This window comes from Pipistrellus hanaki (genome assembly GCF_964339955.1).
Source record: "Pipistrellus hanaki genome assembly, chromosome: 2".
NCBI classification, from domain to species: Eukaryota; Metazoa; Chordata; class Mammalia; order Chiroptera; family Vespertilionidae; genus Pipistrellus; species Pipistrellus hanaki.
The window spans coordinates 78077696-78098528 of NC_140504.1; the positions used below are offsets into that span (position 1 = coordinate 78077696).

General features: G+C 34.2%; 1 protein-coding gene across 1 annotated transcript in view; it reads right to left on the minus strand.

Moving 5' to 3' along the window:
- Positions 1–2931: 2931 nt before the first annotated feature.
- ARL13B (ARF like GTPase 13B) overlaps positions 2932–20833 on the minus strand; it is a 77639-nt gene continuing 59737 nt past the window's right edge. Inside the window, exons 5-10 of the mRNA XM_084875482.1 lie at positions 20579–20781; positions 18279–18393; positions 14295–14520; positions 8884–9000; positions 7884–7952; positions 2932–3214 (exon numbers count right to left, since the gene is read on the minus strand). Of these exons, the coding sequence (XP_084731608.1) occupies positions 3138–3214; positions 7884–7952; positions 8884–9000; positions 14295–14520; positions 18279–18393; positions 20579–20781 (807 nt within the window). The 3' untranslated portion in view covers positions 2932–3137. The remainder of the gene's footprint in view (positions 3215–7883; positions 7953–8883; positions 9001–14294; positions 14521–18278; positions 18394–20578; positions 20782–20833) is intronic.

Below are 20833 nucleotides of genomic sequence, written 5' to 3' on the forward strand. Positions count from 1 at the left end.
GCTACCTGGAAGCATTGGATTTCTTTAGTGTGGAATGGGAGAAATTGAATAACATAAATAGCTTGGCATATAGAACCAAGTAAACTAAAATGTTGTCTTAGTAAAAGATCACTTAGTAAGAAATCAACTGCAAATATACTGACTGGCATAATCTACAGTTGAATGTCTCTGAGCTACTAACAATATTTTAAGTGAATTCTATATAGTCCTTCATATGACATTTAAATGAGTACTTAATTTTAAACTTGCATAACAATGGCACTTAATGTTTTAAAAATTTCAAATTTTCTTCCCCATTATAAAAGTAAGCAAAATTACAAAAATTAATTTGAAAATTTGAGGAAAAAACACAATAACTCTAAAACAGGCACTGTTAGCATTTTGCAATACTTCTTTCTAATGTTGTTTCCATACAGTTTTATAATTGAAATCAATTATATATAATACTAGAGTCCTGGTACATTAAATCCATGCACTGGCCGGGGGGGGGGGGGGGGGGGGGGCGGGGGGAAGCTGGGGGGAAGCTGGGGGGAAGGGGGGATGTCCCTCAGCTCAGTCTGTGCCCTCTCATAGTCTGGGGCTCTCTTAGTCCAGGACCCCTTGCTCCTCACCTCCTGCCACCAACGCTGTGCTGGCTAGCCATGAGCCGGCTTCTGGCTGAGCAGCACTCCCCCTCTAGGAGCCCACTGACCACCAGGGGAGCTCCTGCATTGAACGTCTGCCCCCTGGTGGTCAGTGTGCATCACAGCAACAGGTCATCCTGCAGGTTGTTCTGCCATTTGGATATTAGGGTTTTATTATATAGGATTGTATATACCGTATGTTATAATGCATTTTACATATAAAAGCATATAGAATTACCTTTTATATAAGTAAAAATATATCTTTTGGTCAGTATCTTTAACTTAAAAAATGACAGACATCAAATCATAGAGAATCATAAGATGATATGATCTGATTTTTAACTGTTTTTAAATTATTTCCCACATATATGAAACCTTTTGCAAAGTTTTTCAATGTAAAACAGCAAAACATATTTTAATCTACCTACTTAAAATATCTTGCAACTATATTTTAAAAGCTTTCTATTATTTTATTACCTCAAATAATTTAAATTTATCAAATGACAAGAGAAAACAGAATACTGATATAAATTGTTTATTGTTGAAATTGTCATAATTTATGATATATTAAGAATAAAAATGCAGCATATAACAAAATAGGCATTTTATTAAAAGCCACCTCGATTTACAAAACTTATTTTAAAGTATTTTTAGAATGCTTTAAGAATAAAAATTAATTTCTGAGATATATGAAACTTCAAAAAATATTTTGATATTTATTGAATTTCACTTCAATAAATATATAATTTCAAAATTTATTTTAATTAAATGGGCTCAGTGATTATTGTATAGTACAGTAATCACAAGTTAAAAAAAAACATTTATTCTCAAACTAGATGAATTTTAAAAAGATGGCAAAAGTATGAGCTCAGTTTCTTTTTTAAATGAAGAAATGTAAATGTTACAAAAGAAACCAAAAAGATGTACAAATGAGTTTTTTTCCTAAAATCCAGTTCAAAATTTACATGTCTCCTTGTGTTGATTTTCCTTACATTTCAGCTGCCTATCTCATTTAGGTTATTATGAATTTTATATCTGAAGTAGAATGCTAGGTTGGTTCCATGTACAAGACTTAATAAAGCTGACTTGAGTAATAAGTGAAATGATTAATGAAAGTTCAGGAAGTTTAAAATTGGAATAACAGATGATGCTCTCAAGTAAAACTTTCAAATAATCACACTAAACTGCCTTAACATACTTATCTTATTGTTGTCAGTACAAATTACCAAGCTGACCAATTCTGACAAGGTTATATAGGAATCACACCGTTTGTAGTATTTTTACCTTGATAGGAACAAGTGCTTTCAATTAAATGCAACATTTGAATCTACTCCTCAAAACATACATCTAAAAGCCAGAAAAATAGAGAATCCTATAGATGCCATTCTTCAGTGCAAGAAAAATGCTATTATTTTAAATTGAGAAATTATTTTGGAATTATATCTTTATAAAAATTATTTTGGAATTGTTTCTTTATTCTTGCTTTAGTACCCAAGTATATCCCTGTTATGAAACACAAGTTTCTGAACCTTCAGGAGCTTTTTCAGTCTTTTTGCCTTTAATTTCAAGGCACTAAAGAATTACAATAACCTACGAGTCACTGCAGCTGCTGATGACAAAGGAGTGACAAGGAGCAATGATCTCTGAAGGGTTTCACCTTTTAAATAGGGGTTTATTGGGACTTTTAATATCTTGCATAACATTTTTATTTTATTTTTTCAAGTCTTTTTTATTAGAATCGTCATCAAAGAAAACAACAACAAAAAAATTAACTCTTTGCTTGGGTAGTGCTTTCAAATAATATAATTTGTTAGAATAAAAATCTGAGAATTTATTTTTTAAAATATTATTTTAAAATTAGGTCAAATTAGTATGTATACTTCAAGAACAATACTATTATAAAACATATCTCAAAACATATAAATGTATCATTTGTATAGTTAATGTTTGTCCAGTACATGAACTCTATTTCCAGATACAATTTAAACAAAGCATCTATAGAAAAGTATACAGTCAATATCATAGTAATTAAAATTCTTAAACAAAAGTTTTAGAAAAATATAAAAAGTTAAAAATTTAGGTTATAAATTCCCAAGAGTTCCCCTTCCATGCACATGTATCTTGCAAAAAAGGTTTATGGTACAGAAATAAAGACTATTAAACAAATAGTAATGAAAGTGTGCAAAGTCTATTGGCTTTTTCTGAAAGGTTTTCCTTCAGGAATATGCCCATGAGTGGGGATGTATAAACCAGAGTTAATTCTAACTCTTGGTAATTTGGTCCATAATGCTCATCCCATCTGCTGGTTTTTTATTTTATTTTATTTTTTATTAAACCACAAACAACATGGATAAGTAATTATCAGATCAGTGATATCTTTGGTTATCAATTTCCTCACTGAAATTGCTATGGTCATCTTGTCCCAGTCATCAATGTACAGGGTTTTATTTTTTCAGAAAGAAGGTCTTCTAGTTCATCTTGCTGATATTAAGACGGTTCATCTGTACAACTTGGTTATGAGATCCTGTCATGAGCATCACTGTTTGGTCTCTGTCGCACCGCCAATGGAGGCAGTGGCTTCCCATAAAAATCTATGTAGAGAAAGAATAATACAAATACCAAACTGTTATGGTAAATAAATATTTCTGACACAATTCATTATTTGCCAACTAATACCTTAAAAAATAAAAAGAGACTCTGACTTGACAGATGAAGCATGAAAGAAAAAAATAAAAATCCAAGAAAACTTAAATAAATTTAAAAGACAATCGAGTAAATTCTTAACTCTAGATTATAAATTAATCTCTACTTCATTTAGTAAAAAGCTACACCTAATGTATACATTATTTGTTTCCAATTACACATTCAGATTACAATAAAAAAAATAACAAATACTCCCAACCTATGGTCAAAGCCCTGATAAGTCAGTATTTGTACAACGCATGTTCTTACTCAATGGTGATTTCTTCTAGGTATTTTGAGAGAAGAAGTAATTAATAATCTTAGTGTAAGTAAGAATCTTTCACAATGATGCTTCAAAATAGTACAGTGATTTACGACATATTTGATACAAAAATGTCCTATTAACTTAATAAGTTCCTATCCCTTCATTATCACAAATTGGCTTATAAATTTAATAGCATATCTAACATTTCAGTAATTAATTGCTTTCTGGCCTATTCCCTTGAAATTACTCTAGAAGCATAGGTGTTCAGGATCATGTAAAACAAATATACTGAAAATGTATTAGGGGCCCATTTCCAGTTCGGCCTGTGTCTATAGTTTAGCTAAGTTAGTCCATGATACTGCTGCCTCAATATTCATTTTGTTTGGCCAAGGGACCTGTGGGGGACCTTAAACAGAGAGTAGCTCTCATGCAAGCACATGCAGAGATGTAAATAAATGTAAGTTCTTGATATGACTTTCCCAATGGCCCTGTGCTCAACACTCCCTCGCCGAGCTTCCAGGGCCTTTTTTAGATAAGACCGAGGTGGAACTTAACAAAACTCCCTTATTTGGTTTGAATTGACCAATGTGGCCTTCGCCTGAGAACACCAAAGCATATCACCCACAGACCCTAATAAAGGCAAGTGCCCAGGTCCTGCAGCTCTCCCAGCCTGCACCTGCCCTGGCGCCCACTGTGGACCCTGGAGGCATGTATTACTTCCTCAGGACTTGTGAGTAATAACTGCTCTGCTGCAATGTCTCTGGTGGTTCCCAGGACCTGAGCTCACCGTCCAGCATGCAGGGGCTATACTTAACAAATGTCCGTTTAACAAAACTCTATGCGCATTTAAGGAAATTGGAAGTCATCACTCCATCTTAAGATGAAGTAATAGCTAAAAAGAACTGAAAAATCAAGAATTCTTCCTGGATCTGTAAGGGGGAAAAGGAGTCACAGGACAAACAACTGCCTCAAATATTGGACAAACAGACAGGCAAACACAGTGAGTCTCAATTTACTGGAGACATTCATGAACAGAAACTGCCGAGGGAGCCAGTGTCCAACTACGAAAACCTGGCAAGAAGTATTTTTTTCACTTCCCAAAATATTATTTTTGCAGTTGATTTTTGTATTCTTTGTCAGAAAATTTAAATCATTCTACAAAGTATGTTTCTTATTGCCTTAACTGTGGGATATATAAGTTGATCTCAGTGCCTAAATGGTATGACCAATTTAATTAATACCCATTTTTATAAAGGGTTCCAAACACTTTTAACATGAAAAACTGAAAAATAGTAATACTAGATACAAAATTTATCTTTGTTCATATTTTAAAATTTGAAAATATTCTTTAGTTTGTACATTTGGTGTTTTTTAATAAATATGATTTAGTTTTCATAATGTATAATACGTAACATATTGATGAAGTATGGACTGAGTGTTTACAAAGGGAATTTAGATAGTCTCTTCTCTGAATGCATTTGTCTTATCTGTTACACTGAATAAGCAGTACAGATAATAAAAGCAATTAGAAAAGTAGAATCAAATTGCTATGAAGGTAAATGTCTATAATAAAAAAAAAAAAAGTAAGAATCTTCCTTTAAAATTCCCATCTGCCCAAACTGGTTTGACTCAATGGATAGAGCACCAGCCTGCAGACTGAAGGGTCCCAGGTTAGATTCCTGTCAAGGGCATGTATCTTGGTTGTGGGCACATTGCCAGTAGGGGTTGTGCAGGAGGCAGCTGATGGATGTTTCTCTCTCATCGATGCTTCTGATGCTTCTACTCTCTATTCCTCTCCCTCCCTCTCTGTAAAAAAATCAATAAAATATATTTAAAAAAATTCCCATCTGACGATACAAAATTGTTTTTTTATCACAATACATTGTAAGTGCCAAGCCAATTATAGTTAATCTATAATTATCTATGCTAGTTCACCATGTATCTGTCTACTTTCCATGAACCAAATGCAAAAAAAAAAAAAAAAGTGTATAAAATTAGGGGGTGGGGGGGAAACTGCAATTATATGCAAAACATTGGCACCTATCAGCATCTCAGATGATCTCATGATAAACCCTAAAAATCTATTGGTTTTTCATTTTATGAATTGCATATGCTTTTTTTTTTTTTTTTAAATCCTCACTGGAGGACATGCAGAGAGAGAGAGAGAGAGAGAGAGAGAGAGAGAGAGAGAGAGAGAGAGAGAAGGGGGTCGGAGAAACATTGATGTGACAGAGTGGAAAGGGAGGGAGAGAGGGGGAGCAAGAAGCATCTATATGACACATCAATTGGTTGCCTCCAGCACATGCCCTGGACTGGGGATTCAACTTGCAACTTAGGTATGTGCCCTTGATTGGGAATCAACCCAGGACCCTGTGGAGCACAGACCAACACTCTAACCACTGAGCAACACTGGCCAGGGCTCCCTATTTTTTTTTTTTTATCTTCAAGATCATTATTTTTTTCTGCTTCCGAATTCTTCTAGTAAATTTTACATTTTAGTTATTGTTTTCAGCTTCAGAATTTGTGGGTTTTGTGTGTTTTTTTTAGGTTTCCTGTCTCTTTAGTGATATTTCTATTTCATTCACACATTTTTAAAAAATTTTCTCTAGATCTTCCTTTAGTTTTTGAGTATCCTTAAGATTATTGTTTTAAAGTCATTGCTTGCTGTATCTGCCATTAAATCTTTTTTAGGGACAAATACTTTTTAATATATTTTTACTTTTGAATGAGCCATATTTCCTATTTCTTTATATGCCTTGAGATTTATTTGTTGAACACTGGATATTTGAATCTAATTGTGTGGTAATTCTAGAAATCAGAATCTCCCCTTCCCCCAGGCTTTGCTTTTTCTAGTCGTTGTTACTGCTTTTATTTATTGTTTTTGGTTGGTATATGCTGCCTCTATGCTGAGGATCAACCTGAGGTATAAATTTAATGTATTTTTATGAGTTTTCCGAGCTTTTCCTTAGGTTGTACAGTCTGTTTTTGTTTTTTTTGTTTTTTTGTTTTGTTTTGTTTTTTTTACAGAGAGGAAGGGAGAGAGATAGAGAACTAGAAACGTCGATGAGAGAGACATCGACCAGCTGCCTCCTGCACACCCCCCACTGGGGATGTGCCTGCAACCAATGTACATGCCCTTGACCGGAATCGAACCCGGGACCTTTCAGTCCGCAGGCCGATGCTCTACCACTGAGCCAAACCGGTTTCGGCCAGTCTGTTTCTAATTTAGATAATATACACTGTTGTTTTTTAATGTCCTGTTCTTTGATGTTTGGCTCCTCAAAGGGCAAAAGTGAAAAATGAAGGAAAAATAACAGGGCACTGGGAGGGGCCTTATAAAAAGAAATATTTCATTACTGACCTATAGTATTCTTAAAAAGAAAGCAAAGAGCACATTTATATTTACATACTTTTTGAATTAAAGTATTTCATACAGTTTGATATAATTTCAAATTATATAGTAAAATAAAGCTTTTTTAAAGATTACACTTCTGACCACTCCCCCACCCCCTCCCAATAAATGGGTCTCTAGATTGGGTAAACAGTGTCATCAAAAAGCAAATTGGATGTTACTGATGGAGAAATTTATTGAGCTATAATATACATATATTATCCTTTTGCATTCCGGAAATATTTCTTTGAAAGAATTTGGGCTGACAGACTAAAATCTAAACTTCTGACTGGGTACAAGGCAGTCCTCTACTCCCAAAAGGCCCTTTCTCCAGTTTTCCAGTTGTGGAGTTCTAATGCCATATGACTATCCCTTATATCAATTTCATCCAAAAAAAAATTACTTTCTTGAGGCAACAAAGCCTTTGTAACTTTCTAGTTAGCCGAAGTTTATTTAATATACTTTGATTAGTCTCTGATTCTACAACTGTGTTGATCTTTTTACTTAATTTTAATATTCAGTAGCTTGGTGTCTTATTAGAAGCAGAGGAAGAGCAATTATATGACATCATTGAGTATACTGAGTACATACATATAAGATAATGCAGTTTTTAAGCACTGTAACTATAATGTCGATTTAATTTAAATTGCTGTAAAGCCTTTCCCTATCCATCACTATTTACATAAATATATAATGAATGAACATTTTTATCTCTGTATTCTAAGGTAAACATCAATTCAAATTATTCAGAGGCAAAGAGCATTAAGAATAAAACAATTAAATAGAAAAAGAAGACGTATAATGAAAAAGGATGGCTGTAGATTTGAAGGGCTTCCAAAAATAAAAGTTTGCTAAAGTAATGAGGTAAAGAAAATTGAATGTAATAAGTACAGATCCTTGAAAACTGATCCTTTTACATTACCATTATGACGTGTTTCACCAACAGGCTCAAGTTTTGGAAGTCTAGTGACTTTGGGTGTTCCCCAGCCAACTAAAGAAAAAGAAAAACATTTAAAACACTGTTATATAATACATATTTAGATTGGTTGAGAGGATCCCTTCCTGGACATGAATGTATATAACATTTTATGTCAATTCCTATATACTGAACGACACAGTACTGAATAACCATAATCCCATTTTAAATGACTTCTAATTTAAGCTGATAAATTAAGCTGTAAGCTGATGACATTTGCTTTAAATTTTTATTTGCCTTCAGTTAAAAATATACTCATCTTCAACACTACCATAAAAAACTTTAGGCTACTGTTGTAACCCCTACCAGAGGCTATAAGAAATGTTTACTTATTAAATGGAATACTAGAAATGAGTCTTCAAATAATTCTCAAAGGAAAATGTTACCATCTAAAGCCTTCTGGCTGAGCTAAAAAGACACTATAAACATATATGTTTAGGTATTTATTGAGCACATATAGTATACAAGGTACTGTCCCAGCACTTTACATGCAGTATTCCATTTAATCCTCTTAAAAAAACTTAGGTCAGTATGTAAGTTGAAAATATAATGAAAAAATTCACATATATTGGTTTCAAATGTTTACTTTCAGGATGAAAGATCAATTTTTTAAAAGCTCATATTAACCATCCATTCAGTAAGCTTAAATTCCTTTTAGCATCTGTGCAATAATATTTTAAGTAAGATTTGAATCCATTCTAGGAAGTGCCTGCATAAGATTTTTTTATTTATTTTTATTTATTTTTTTACCTTTACATTTTGATTGTTAAAAAAGCAATAGGTAACTTACGTTGATAAATTATGAACAAAAGAGAGCAAAGAACTCTAACTTTTCAAAAATTCACAAAATAATGAATATACTGAATAAAAATTACATAATTACTTTCTTTGTCTTCATTATTTAAAGCAGTATTTCTAAATTCAGTATTGATATTAAATTACTCACCAGGAGGGGGCGGCGGGGGTGGTGTTGGGCTCTTAGGAGCAGAGTCATCTGTATTAACGGGTTCTACACGGTGACTTCTTTTTATTCTTAGTCTCTTAGTTTTCTTTTTACTGTTATCTACAGAATAAAAACATGGAATGGAGGAAAATTAAACTTCTATAATAAAAATTAAGAACAGAACTAGAATATTGATATTATTACCATAGAAATATACTTTGAATTCAACTTTGAAATTATTACTAGTAATGAAATGTGAACTTGCTTTTACTAAGAATTAAGTTATTCACCCTAACCAGTTTGGCTCAGTGGAAAGAGCATCAGCCTACAAACTGAAAGGTCCCAGGTTCTATTCCGGTCAAGGGCATGTACCTTGGTTGTGGGCACACCCCAGTGGGAGGTGTGTAGGAGGCAGCTGATTGGTTTCTCTCTCATCGATGTTTCTATCTCTCTATCCCTCTCCCTTCCTCTCTGTAAAAAATAAAATATATTGAAAAAATAATTAAATTATTAATGTTTCCTTATTAAATAATTAATGAATATGATACAAATAACAAAAGCCTATATTCTAGGTTATAAGAGAAGTTATTCAGAATACAAAGAAGGTTCATATAATATATTCCATTTAAACCATATATAGGTATAAATGGTTTAAAATAATTCTTTGAAGTGTGAAAAAGACCCCAATAAAACCTAAACACATTACCCATTAAAATAACCCCCAAATAACATATGCCCAAATACATATATAATCAAAATCCACATTAGAATTTGCAGAACTGAATTTGTGTTCTTTGGAAAAAAATAATTACAGTATATTTACAGATTCCAATTAAACACATAACATTTTAAGGACATGTATGTTGTTAACATGTAGACTTTAACAATGTAAGCCAGGAATGGCATAGTAGTTAAATAACCAAACATTAAAGTTACTGAAACATTTTCATTGACAATCCCAAACTAACTTTATATACTATATAATATATTTTCTAAAATGGGAATTATCTATTACCTAAGAAATTATTTTTAAAAATGTATACACACTATAATAGCTAATAGCTCAATTTTGAAAATGAAATGTATTTTAATAAACACTGCCTTTATAATTACTCACAGTATGTGTATATATTTTGGGGGGACACCCTAGTGTAAACAAAGCAATGAAAAAGGCAACAATATTTAGAAACATATTTTCTAAATCAGTTAGTGCCATTTGACACATTTACTACAGATAGAAACAAAGACATCTTTCTATAATTAGGACTACAAGCTTTACAGCTAAGAGAAAGCAAAGAGAGCCTCCAGAATGATATGGTACTTTAGGATGGACAGTAACTTGGGTCATGAAAGAGCATAAAAGATAGACCACATGATCTGAAGTGGGGTCTCACCCCAGCCACAGACAAGATGTATGATTTTAAACGCCATAACCATCTATAGACACCTTAAAAAATATTTTTTTTGTGAGAATTTTCAACTGAAAATATTCAAGGACACCTAAATTATGAGTAATATATTTACTGTTATAATATTCATTGCAAATTGATTTTTTAAATTAAATTCAAAATATCATGGCTGGTGAGGATGGTTTCCGTTTTGGACGAGTGGCAGTTAACTTTAAATAAGTTACTCAACCTCTTCAAGTTCCTGGTTTCCTATTCTGTATAATGGGAATAATATATCCTAGGACTGCTATGCTAAATAATAACATAAGGCATCTGAAACCATGTTATAAATTATAAAATAAAATGTTAATTATAACAATTATTATAGTTTTATGATTGACTATCTTACATCTTCCTACACTTTATTTTCAAATATCTGTCAAATGATTTTGCTCTTTAACAATGTGTTTGTGTTAGAAAAAGTTCTTTAAATATATTGAGAGACTACTCTAAGTCTACCTTCTGTGTAACTCTTCTAACTGAGCTATGGGTCCGAATATGGCTACTCTAACTTCCCCACTTACAAGAAGTATAACTTTCGGAGAAAACCAAGATGGCAGCATAGGTAAATATCTGAACTTGCTGCCTCGCACAACCAATTCAAAACTATAACTAAAAGACAAAAAGGACATCATCAAGAACCACAGGAAGGCTGGCTAAGTGGAAATTCTACAACTAGAAGGAAAGAGAAAAGCACACTGAGATTCAGAGGAGCTGCAGAAGTAAAGTGCAGAGGTATGGAGGTGTGCATGCAGAGAGGGCTGGCAACTGAGTACACAGCTGGCTTTTTCAATCCACCGGGAGACACAAGCTAAGCTCCTGACTGCTCTGAACTCCAGTTCCTGGCGAGACTCTGGGGACCTAGAGAGAAACTGGACAATCTGGCAGCAGGTGGAACTCAAGGGCAGCTTTATCTCAGAGGTGCTTGCAGCAATTAGCAAGGAAAACTGAGACCTGGGGGCCTCTTAGGGTGGGGCTAAGGAGAAGCCATTGCTGTTTGCTCTGCCATGAGACCCCGCCCCAGCCAAGGTGAGCAGAGGCATTTGCATATGAATGGCCTGGTCTTTGAAATCTAAATTTACCTAACAAACTGCAGCTGAGTCAGAGAGACCCAGAACATCCAAAATAAGGCCCAAGGCCCCACAGCAGCATGCATTTCTTCACAGCTGGGCCTCATCTGGGCACCTCCAAAATCCAAGCAAAGAAGAGGGATCTGCAGCTCTCTCCATAGCTCCTGCTGGGTGGCCTCAGGCAGAGGCTAAATTAGCACCTCCTTGGAGATCCAAGAGCCAATGTACCCAGGGCTCAGAGTGGGACCACCCAAATTACAACTCCTCAGATCCAAAAGGGACAGACTCAGGGGGCAGACTCAGTGAGCACCAAAGCCCCACTGGAGCAAGTCTTCCCCATAAGGGTGTCTCCAGCACAGAAATTCTCCCAGTGTAGACAGAGCTGATCCTCACAGCCAATTGGCCTGGAGGTCAATTCCTCCCAGTGATACCAACAAAAACCAAGGCTTAACTATAACAAAACTGTGCCCACAAAGGGGTGCACCTAGAATGTCCACCTCAGGTAACTAGGTAGGCTGAGCCACTGGGCCCTATAGGACACCTAGCACACAAAGCCACTATATCAACACAGGGAAGCAGCCAAAATGTGGAGAAAAAGAAACAGGTCACAAACAACAGAAATGGAGGAAAGCAAACTACTGGATATAACCACGGTTACAAGGTTTTTCAAGAATTTCCTAGAAACCGCTGATAAATTTAATGAGACCCTCGAGAATATGAAAAAACAAACAAACAAAAAACAACTAGAAATTAAGCATACACTGTCTGAAATAAAAAATAATATAAAGAGACCCAACAGCAGACTAGAGGATCGTAAGAATCAAGTCAAATATTTGAAATACAAAGAAGCAAACAACACCCATCTGGAAAAGCAAAAAGAATAAAGAATCCAAAAATATGAATCCAAAGATAGTGTAAGGAACCTCTGGGACAACTTCAAGCATACCAACATCCAAATTATGGGGATGCCAGAAGAAGAAAGAGAGCAAGACACTGAAAACCTATTTGAAGAAATAATGACAGAAAACTTCCCCCACCTGGTGAAAGATATAGACTTACGAGTACAGAAGCACAGAAAACTCCAAACAAAAGGAATCCAACGAGGACCACACCAAAACACATCATAATTAAAATGCCAAGAGCAAAAGACAAAGAGAATATTAAAAGCAGCAAGAGAAAAACAGTTACCTACAAGGGAGCACCCATACAACTGTCAGCTGATTTCTCAACAGAAACTATGCAGGCCAGAAGAGAGTGGCAAGAAATATTCAGTGATGAATACCGGTAGCAACAACCTACAACCAAGATTACTCTACCCAGCAAAGCTATCGTTCAGAATTGAAGGATAGATAAAGAGCTTCACAGATAAGAAAAAGCTAAAGGAGTTCATCACCACCAAACCAGTATTATATGAAATGCTGAAAGGTATTCTTTAAGAAGAGGAAGAAGAAAAAAGGTAAAGATAAAAATTATGAACAACAAATACATATCTATCAACAAGTGAATCTAAAAATCAAGTGAATAAAAAATCTGATGAACAGAATAATCTGGTGAATATAATAGAATCAGGGGTATAGAAAGGGAGTGGACTGACAATTCTTGGGAAGAGACTGGACAAAAATCATACACCTATGGATGAGGATAGTGGCAGAGGTAAGGGCATTGGGTGCGGTGGGAACTGAGTGGAGGGGAGCTATAGGGGAAAAAAGAGGAACAACTGTAATAATCTGAACAATAAAGATTTTAATTTAAAAAATAACTTTCGAATCTAATTATTGCTAAATAGCAAAGTATCCATGTTAGCTAATCTATACCTCAAGATTAAAATCTATTTTTATGAACTTTTTGATACTGTATAAAAATTCTCATATATAATGGAGCCAAACTGCTAACTAGGAATGGCAAGAAACTAATAATCACAGTACTAGGTAGCTCCCATGTGTCAGGCCTGTGCTCGAACACTGTAGAGTTATTTTTTTCCATAAGTAACCCTAAAATCCATGTACAAAATGATGCTTATTTCCATTTTAGAGATGAGGAAGACTGAAGAACGTCATATAACATAGCACATGTCTAGTAGATGGAAAAGTCAGGGTTCTATTCCAGGTTGTCTGATTCCAGACACAGGCTGTGTCTTTATGATACCAAAATACATGAATTTGCTGTTAAATTATATAACCACTGAGAAAAACAAAAGTAATTATGAACTGAAAATTTGATAGTATTAAAATAAGAGGAAAATAACTATTTGATAAGACTTATAATGTTCAACTGATTATGTCTGTATCCTACAGAAATAGCATATCAATAAATAAAGTGATGCTGACTGTAGCATTATGAGGCTTAAAAAGAAACAAACAAAAACCTCAAAAAGCTTGAAAGGTATTAAATACATTCCGAGAATTCCTGGGGCTATGCTATAATATATTCCAAATTTATGAAAGTAAAATAAGAAAAATTTCTGCCGAAACTGGTTTGGCTCAGTGGATAGAGTGTCGACCTGCAGACTGAAAGGTCCCAGGATCGATTCCGGTCAAGGGCATGTACCTTGGTTGTGGGCAGATCCCCAGTAGGGGGTGTGCAAGAGGCAGCTGATCAATGATTCTCTCTCATCGATGTTTCTAACTCTCTATCCCTCTCTCTTCCTCTCTGTAAAAAATCAATAACATATATTAAAAAAAATTTTTTTCTGCTGAAATTCATTACAAAAGACTATATTTTAAGGAATCATGAATAAAAACATAAGTTGGCAAACTAATGAGTAAAAACCATGAGAAACCCATGATAAATACTGCATTTGCAGACAAAAATATATTTTGTGTGAAAATAATGATGACAGGTGAAAGAAGTAAAGTTATATATATATTTATCTTTTTTATTTAATAACTAAATTTACCTGATTCTGATGATGGCTGGTCTGCCTCATCTTCATTCTCCAACTGCTGTGTTAATGCTCCGTCATAGTTTTCTATGGTTCCAAACTCATTGCTTTTTTGGCTACTGTCACTGATCTGGCTCTGTGTCTCCATCTGCTCACGCTCCGTGTTATTTCTCAGGGGGCAAGCATCACAGTCTTTCTCCGCATTTTGCCTCTTTTTCTCTCTTTCAAGTTTGTTTTCATTCTAAGAAAAATGAAATATATCATCTTTAATATAACAGTTGTATCTATGATAATTTTAAGAGAAAAATAAAATAATCCAAGAGTTTCCTATACCGTCAGGGACTGCGATATTTCCATTAAAATTATTTGTTAAAAATATCACTAAAATATACTAATTACCAAACATTCAGAAAACATATTGTATAAAAGAATGAAACAACTACTACCAGTAATTCTACAATCTAGAGATAACCACTAGTTGGTATATCATCACTAAGAGATGCTTCTCTTTGCCTACCGCACACATACAGACATACACCACCCACAAACATACAAAAATGTGATAGACTGTTTATATGTACATATTAATGTATTTGTTTTTAAACAAAAAAGAACTAAAGTTTTTAATTAAGAATATACATATTTTTTAAATAGTGCCTGACACTTCATAAAGTGTTAGCTATGATTACTTTCACCAATTATATTATCATTTTGAATTGTTATACCATAACTTATTTTACCAATTCCCAATCGAGAACTAAGAGGTTACTTTCAATTTTCACTATTAAAAAAACAATACACAACTATTGAATTATTTAGAATAAATTCCTAACACTGGAATTGTTGGTAATGGGTAAATACATTTTAAAATGTAACACACTACAAACTTCACTTCAGAAAAATGAATATCAATTTACACCGTAGGCAAAAGGTTGAAACTACTAAATAAATGTTTTTACCTTAGTGTTGGTTTAACCTGCTGATTTCATTACTGTTTATCACTATGAAGGCGAACTATTAAATAATATTATTGCCATGCTTATTTTTCTTTAGGAAATTACCCTTGTACACCAATGTACCCTTTTCTATTTTATTATCATTATTTTTATAGTAATTTTTAAGATTTCTTTTTTTTTTTTTTTGTCCTATGTGTCTCAAATATTTTTCCTTAGGGTTTGGTCATTGCCTGTAACTTTGCAGAAAAGCTCTTAAAAATGGAATATAATAAGATCTATTTTTATTTATTGACTTGTGGTTTGATTGTCCTGCTTTGAAAGTTTTTCCTCCTCCACATATATACAAATGTTTATATTATGTGCTAGTATTTTTAAGGCTTATTTTTTTTAAATACCTTTAAGTCTTCTGGGGTTTTAATTTGGTATATACAGTGTTTATTAATTTTACTTTTTGCAAAATGATTATTCAGTTGTCCCAAAATCCTCTTCTCCCACATTTGAAATGTCACCTTTATCTTATACAAAATGCTCAGACATAATTATGTTTATTGCATGTTTACCAATGTTCCATTAGTCTCTCTATCTGTTCTGGAACCAATACCTCACCAGTTTTATTATTTGTGATAAAAATAAAAGGAATGTGAGGTGCTTCTCTAAAATACAAACATTTTGAAATTTTGTGTAAAAAGAAAATATACTTGGTATAAAATAGTCTACAAGTAATTGGTTTTCATTTGTTTCATTTATTTACTGATCCATCATCTTAAAATTATTGTAGCTTAATAGCATAATAAGTGCATGTTCCCCATGCCACTAATTAATTCAGGGACTTTCAATATAAGATATTTTTACATCTTCATTAAGTAAAAAATACAATGTTGGTAGAAGTACTAAGGCCTTTTCTAAATAACCATCTATAATTCTATAATAATAAAAGCATAATATGCTAATTAGACCTGACAGCCAAATGACCTTCCGAACAACCTTCTGGACGAAGCTGCAGCTGCAAGGGCTAAGCCCCTTGCACGAATTTTGTGCTTAAGGCTTCTAGTGGTACTATAAAATTGGCTATCATTTACAAGGTGAGCTTTATTACACACATAACTAAATGTTTCAAAGTGAAGAGTCAAAGTTGATTTCCCTCTTCTTCATCAATATTTTTAAAGAGCATAAAAGAAAACTTGGCAAAAATAATATTTAATAGGATGGAGACAAAAGGATAGCTTAAGTTATTAAGACAATTTTACTATACTTAGAAAAGCACACAGTTAAATGCAATGGGATTAATAAAAAGACTAAGTACCATTAACCTTCTGGTACCTAAGAAACTTAAATATAAATAATTCATATTACCAACTAATTTGCAAATTAAAGGAATACCAAGATTACCCAATCATCTTCTTACCTACGGAGCTGCCTCCCTCCTCAGCAGCAGCCCCAGGAGAAAACAATCATCCACCTTTCCCGATGAGCACCTGTGTGGAAGGAGGCAGTGACAGGGGAAGAGGAATGGAGAGCATGCAGGCAGTGGGACCAATAAACCAACTGCCACATTAAGCTCTGGTGAATAGAGGGAAAGTTGAGGAAGCTCTGCCTTTGAGGAGGCTTGGCTGCTGAGGCCAATTAAAGTAAGTCTAATGCAAATTCTCTGTCAAAAATGAAAACAAAGACACAAATACGTGCAAGTGCGTGTGCGCACACACACACACACACACACACACACACCCACACACACACTTAACTTCATGATTATAATCTACAAATTAATTTTGGTAAAATTACTGATAATTAAAATAAAAAAATAAATCATATTCACAAATAGAATCCTATCTGATAAAAGAGTGATATGCAAATTGACCATCACTCCAACATACAAGATGGCCACCCCCATGTGGTCAAAGATAGCTGTCCCCATGTGGACGCAATGGCTGCCACAAGATGGCTGGCAGGGGAGGGCAGTTAGGGGTAATCAAGTCGGCAGGGGAGGGCAGTTGAGGGTGACCAGGCTGCAAGGAAGGGCAGTTAGGGGTGACCAGTGCCAGCAGGGGAGGGCAGTTAGGGTTGACCAGTGCCAGCAGGGGAGGGCAGTTGGGGGGAGCCAGGCCTGCAGGAAAGGGCAGTTGGGGGTGACCAGGTCTGCAGGGAAGCAGTTAGATGTCAATCAGGCTGGCAAGGAAGTGGTTAGGGGGTGATCAGGCTGTCAGACAGAAGCAGTTAGGATAAGGTGACCATACGTCCCGCTTCTGGCAGGACAGTCCCGATTTTTAACAATTTGTCCTGCGTCCCGCGGCATTTTAAAAAAGTCCCGATTTTTTTGAAAGGTTCTTTTAAATCTTTTGGACTTCTTTAAAACGCTGTGGGACGCGGGACAAATTGTTAAAAATTGGGACTGTCCCGCCAAAAGAGGGACGTCTCGTCACCTTAGGTTAGGAGCAATCAGGCAGGCAGGCAGATGAGCGGTTGAGAGCCAGCAATCCTGGATTATGAGAGGGATGTCCAATTAGAGAGAGTGCAGGCTGGGCTGAGGGACACCCCCCACCCCCTGTGCACAAATTTCATGCACCAGGCCTCTAGTTTATCATAATTTCAAACACTCTTCAGTATCCTGGGTAAACAATTAGAAATTCATTTATGCATCTAAATATTACTGTAAAGAGATGATAGTAACAGCGATACAGGGCCAAAGAGACAATGTAAATAAGAGCAAATATATTACCACCAGCTGAAATAAATGCCAAAAAATGATTTATCAGAACAGTAACTATTACAGTTGCTACATTCAATCTTCATTTTCATTCTCAGTGAATTCTAAAATCAGATTTCCTGTTTATGCTAGATCTGAAGATAAATTTGAAGAGGATGCAAATCTTAACCTGTCTATTCCACTTAATTTTTTTTTTTATTTTTTATTTATTTATTTTTTTTATAAATAATGGTAATGGGCCTCTGGTGAAATACTTATTTCTACCTCCCTACCTCCTTTCCCAATTCCCTGCCAACTTTAAAACTTACGATATAAATATCACATTTGCACCATCCATACCTCAATGATTACAGTTGCTATCGGCTGGAAAGGATTAACAATAATTGGTTCTGGATCCACCTCAGCCAGACCATTGGTTCCATCGAGTTCAGCCTGCTCTCGCTCTCTTTGTTCTCTATTGTTTGAGGGGAAAAAATTGTAATTCCTGAGAAAATGCTGAACCATGTTTAAGAACACTTGAAATAGTTTTAAGGCTATTAAGTTTAGTAATTTAAACATCTTGATATGGCTTTAAATTATTGAGAGATTTTCAGAAATCCTTATGCAGTTTACAGGCCTCTACCCCTCTGTAAAGATTATTCATTTGAACTTTTAAAAGATAGAAATGACAAAAATAGCATTCCCTATGGCTGATTTCTTAATGTCAACAGTGCATATTAATTATCCTATGTGCTAAGTTATTATATTTATCAATTTATTAATTACCATCCCAAACCAGTGCTGTCCTCTTCATTGATGTTAACAGATAAATGAATCCTCTTGTTAATCCTCTTCTCAAGTACTGTATCAAATTACTTATCATATATGAACTAGATAATGACTGCTAGTTTGCATAATAGAAGAGGCTATAAAGATAAGTTGCACTATCTCACTTATATTAAGTATTTCCATATTTGTTACTACTGAAACATTCACTATCTCTGTGACTTTTAGTTAATGTTGCCCCATACATGAAGAGTAATTAAGTTATAAACAAGTAGCTGGTGACTAGTGTAGATCTGCAAATGGGCTGCAACTATAGTACAGCAATGTGAATGTTCATTACTATGACATTTATTAATTATGTCCTCTGATGGAAAGACCTATCCTTTCATTCTGAACATAGCAAATCAAGACTTAGAGGTCAGCAATTTACGACCTCTGTGACCTTGGACATGTATCTGGATGTTTGAATGACAGTTTTCTCATGTGGATAAAAATATCTACTTCATAGGGTTGTTTCAGCTAAAATAATATATGTGAAAGCACTTATAGCACAGTAATTGTTATTAATGTTACTAATTTATTAGCAAGCAGTTTCAGGTATCTAGTATTATACTACTATTTTCAGATACCAAGAATTAATTTTTTTACAGTTTTTTAAAAATATTTGTTACTTTAAGATTGGATTTAATAAAGTAAAAAGTTTTTTTTTTAAATAACTCCTCTCTAAATTCCAATTTATTTTTAATTATGGAGACTGTGCTCAACAGTAGAGACCTTAGACCACACATAGTATGGCTAAGAGGAAGGAGGAAAGGGGAATGGGTATTAGAAAAGCCTGCCATCACATGACCTAGAACATCTTTATGGAAAAGGTAAGAACTGGGGGTGGGGGAATAACTAACATCAGATTTCTTTTATCCAGCTCAATATTTTTGTTCTCTTTGTTTGTTTTCTTAATGGAAAAAAAGCAAAGGAGTCTTCAGAAAAGTATAGTCATATACTTTATTTTTATAAGTATATAAAAGGTAGAACTACATTAATGATTGGTTTACTGAGCTTTACATCATAAAAAATATACCAAATTTTTGTATATTTACAAAAATATATATTTTTTTGTATTTAGAATACCAAATTTCTCACAGGAACTAAAACTTCAATCAGTATCAAGAGAGATCCTAGATAAATGATCTGTTCATATTATTGAGCACTTGGCAATAGGATTTATCTCTACAAGTATTTTTTTCCTTCAAGTCCCACCTCTAAATTAAATGAAAGATACCTTTAATCAGAGGATTTCCTTTCAGTGTAAGAAAATACTTCACAAAGGCACAACAAAGGCAGTTTAGTGGGTTTATGTCTACTAGGCTGCAAATATGTTAGAGCATATAGAAGGCTAATATTTCTTAGGTATATGGAAGACAACTTTAGATCTTGTAAGAGCTCACTTAAATATCTTTTGATTTCTCCCCTACTATGCAACTATCTAGTTGGGGGGGAGGGGATGGAGAGAAATCTTGGGATAAAGTACCAAATTTGTATTTTAATCAAATATGAGTACTTTTTTACAGAATTAAGATTATTAGAAGTGATTCTGTGGTAGAATTTATGAAATCATTGTTTTTTTAATTCAAAGTTTGATAAATTTAGTTTAAAAGTTTCCTTTCAGGAAATATATTTTTAAAATAATTTGAAAAATATATTTAAAAAAACCAAAACAGTATAATTTAGTTTATTTTGTGAGAAAACTAGTGTTGAATATCAGATTTTGCTTCAGTTGATTGATCCCCTATCAGCTTGCTTCTGTCTTTGCTGAGGTTAAAGAAGGGTTTCTCAATAAATGACAGTGGACTGTGGTACAAAATTAATCTACTTACCTTTCTTCTCGTAATTTTCGCACTCGTTCAGCCCTTTCTCGTTTCTCTTGTTCCTCAAGAGCACGTTGTTCTGTTGTGTCCTTTTGGATGCGTTCATTTAAGGCATCAAAATCTCTTGCAATGATATCTAGCAGCCAATAAAGGCCCTTTTTAATGGATTTGTCAATTTTCTTTCCAGATCCCAAGATTGCTGAACAAGGTTCCTGAAAAACACCAATTTATTTGGCTTAAACATGAAAACTAAAAGTTCTCCAC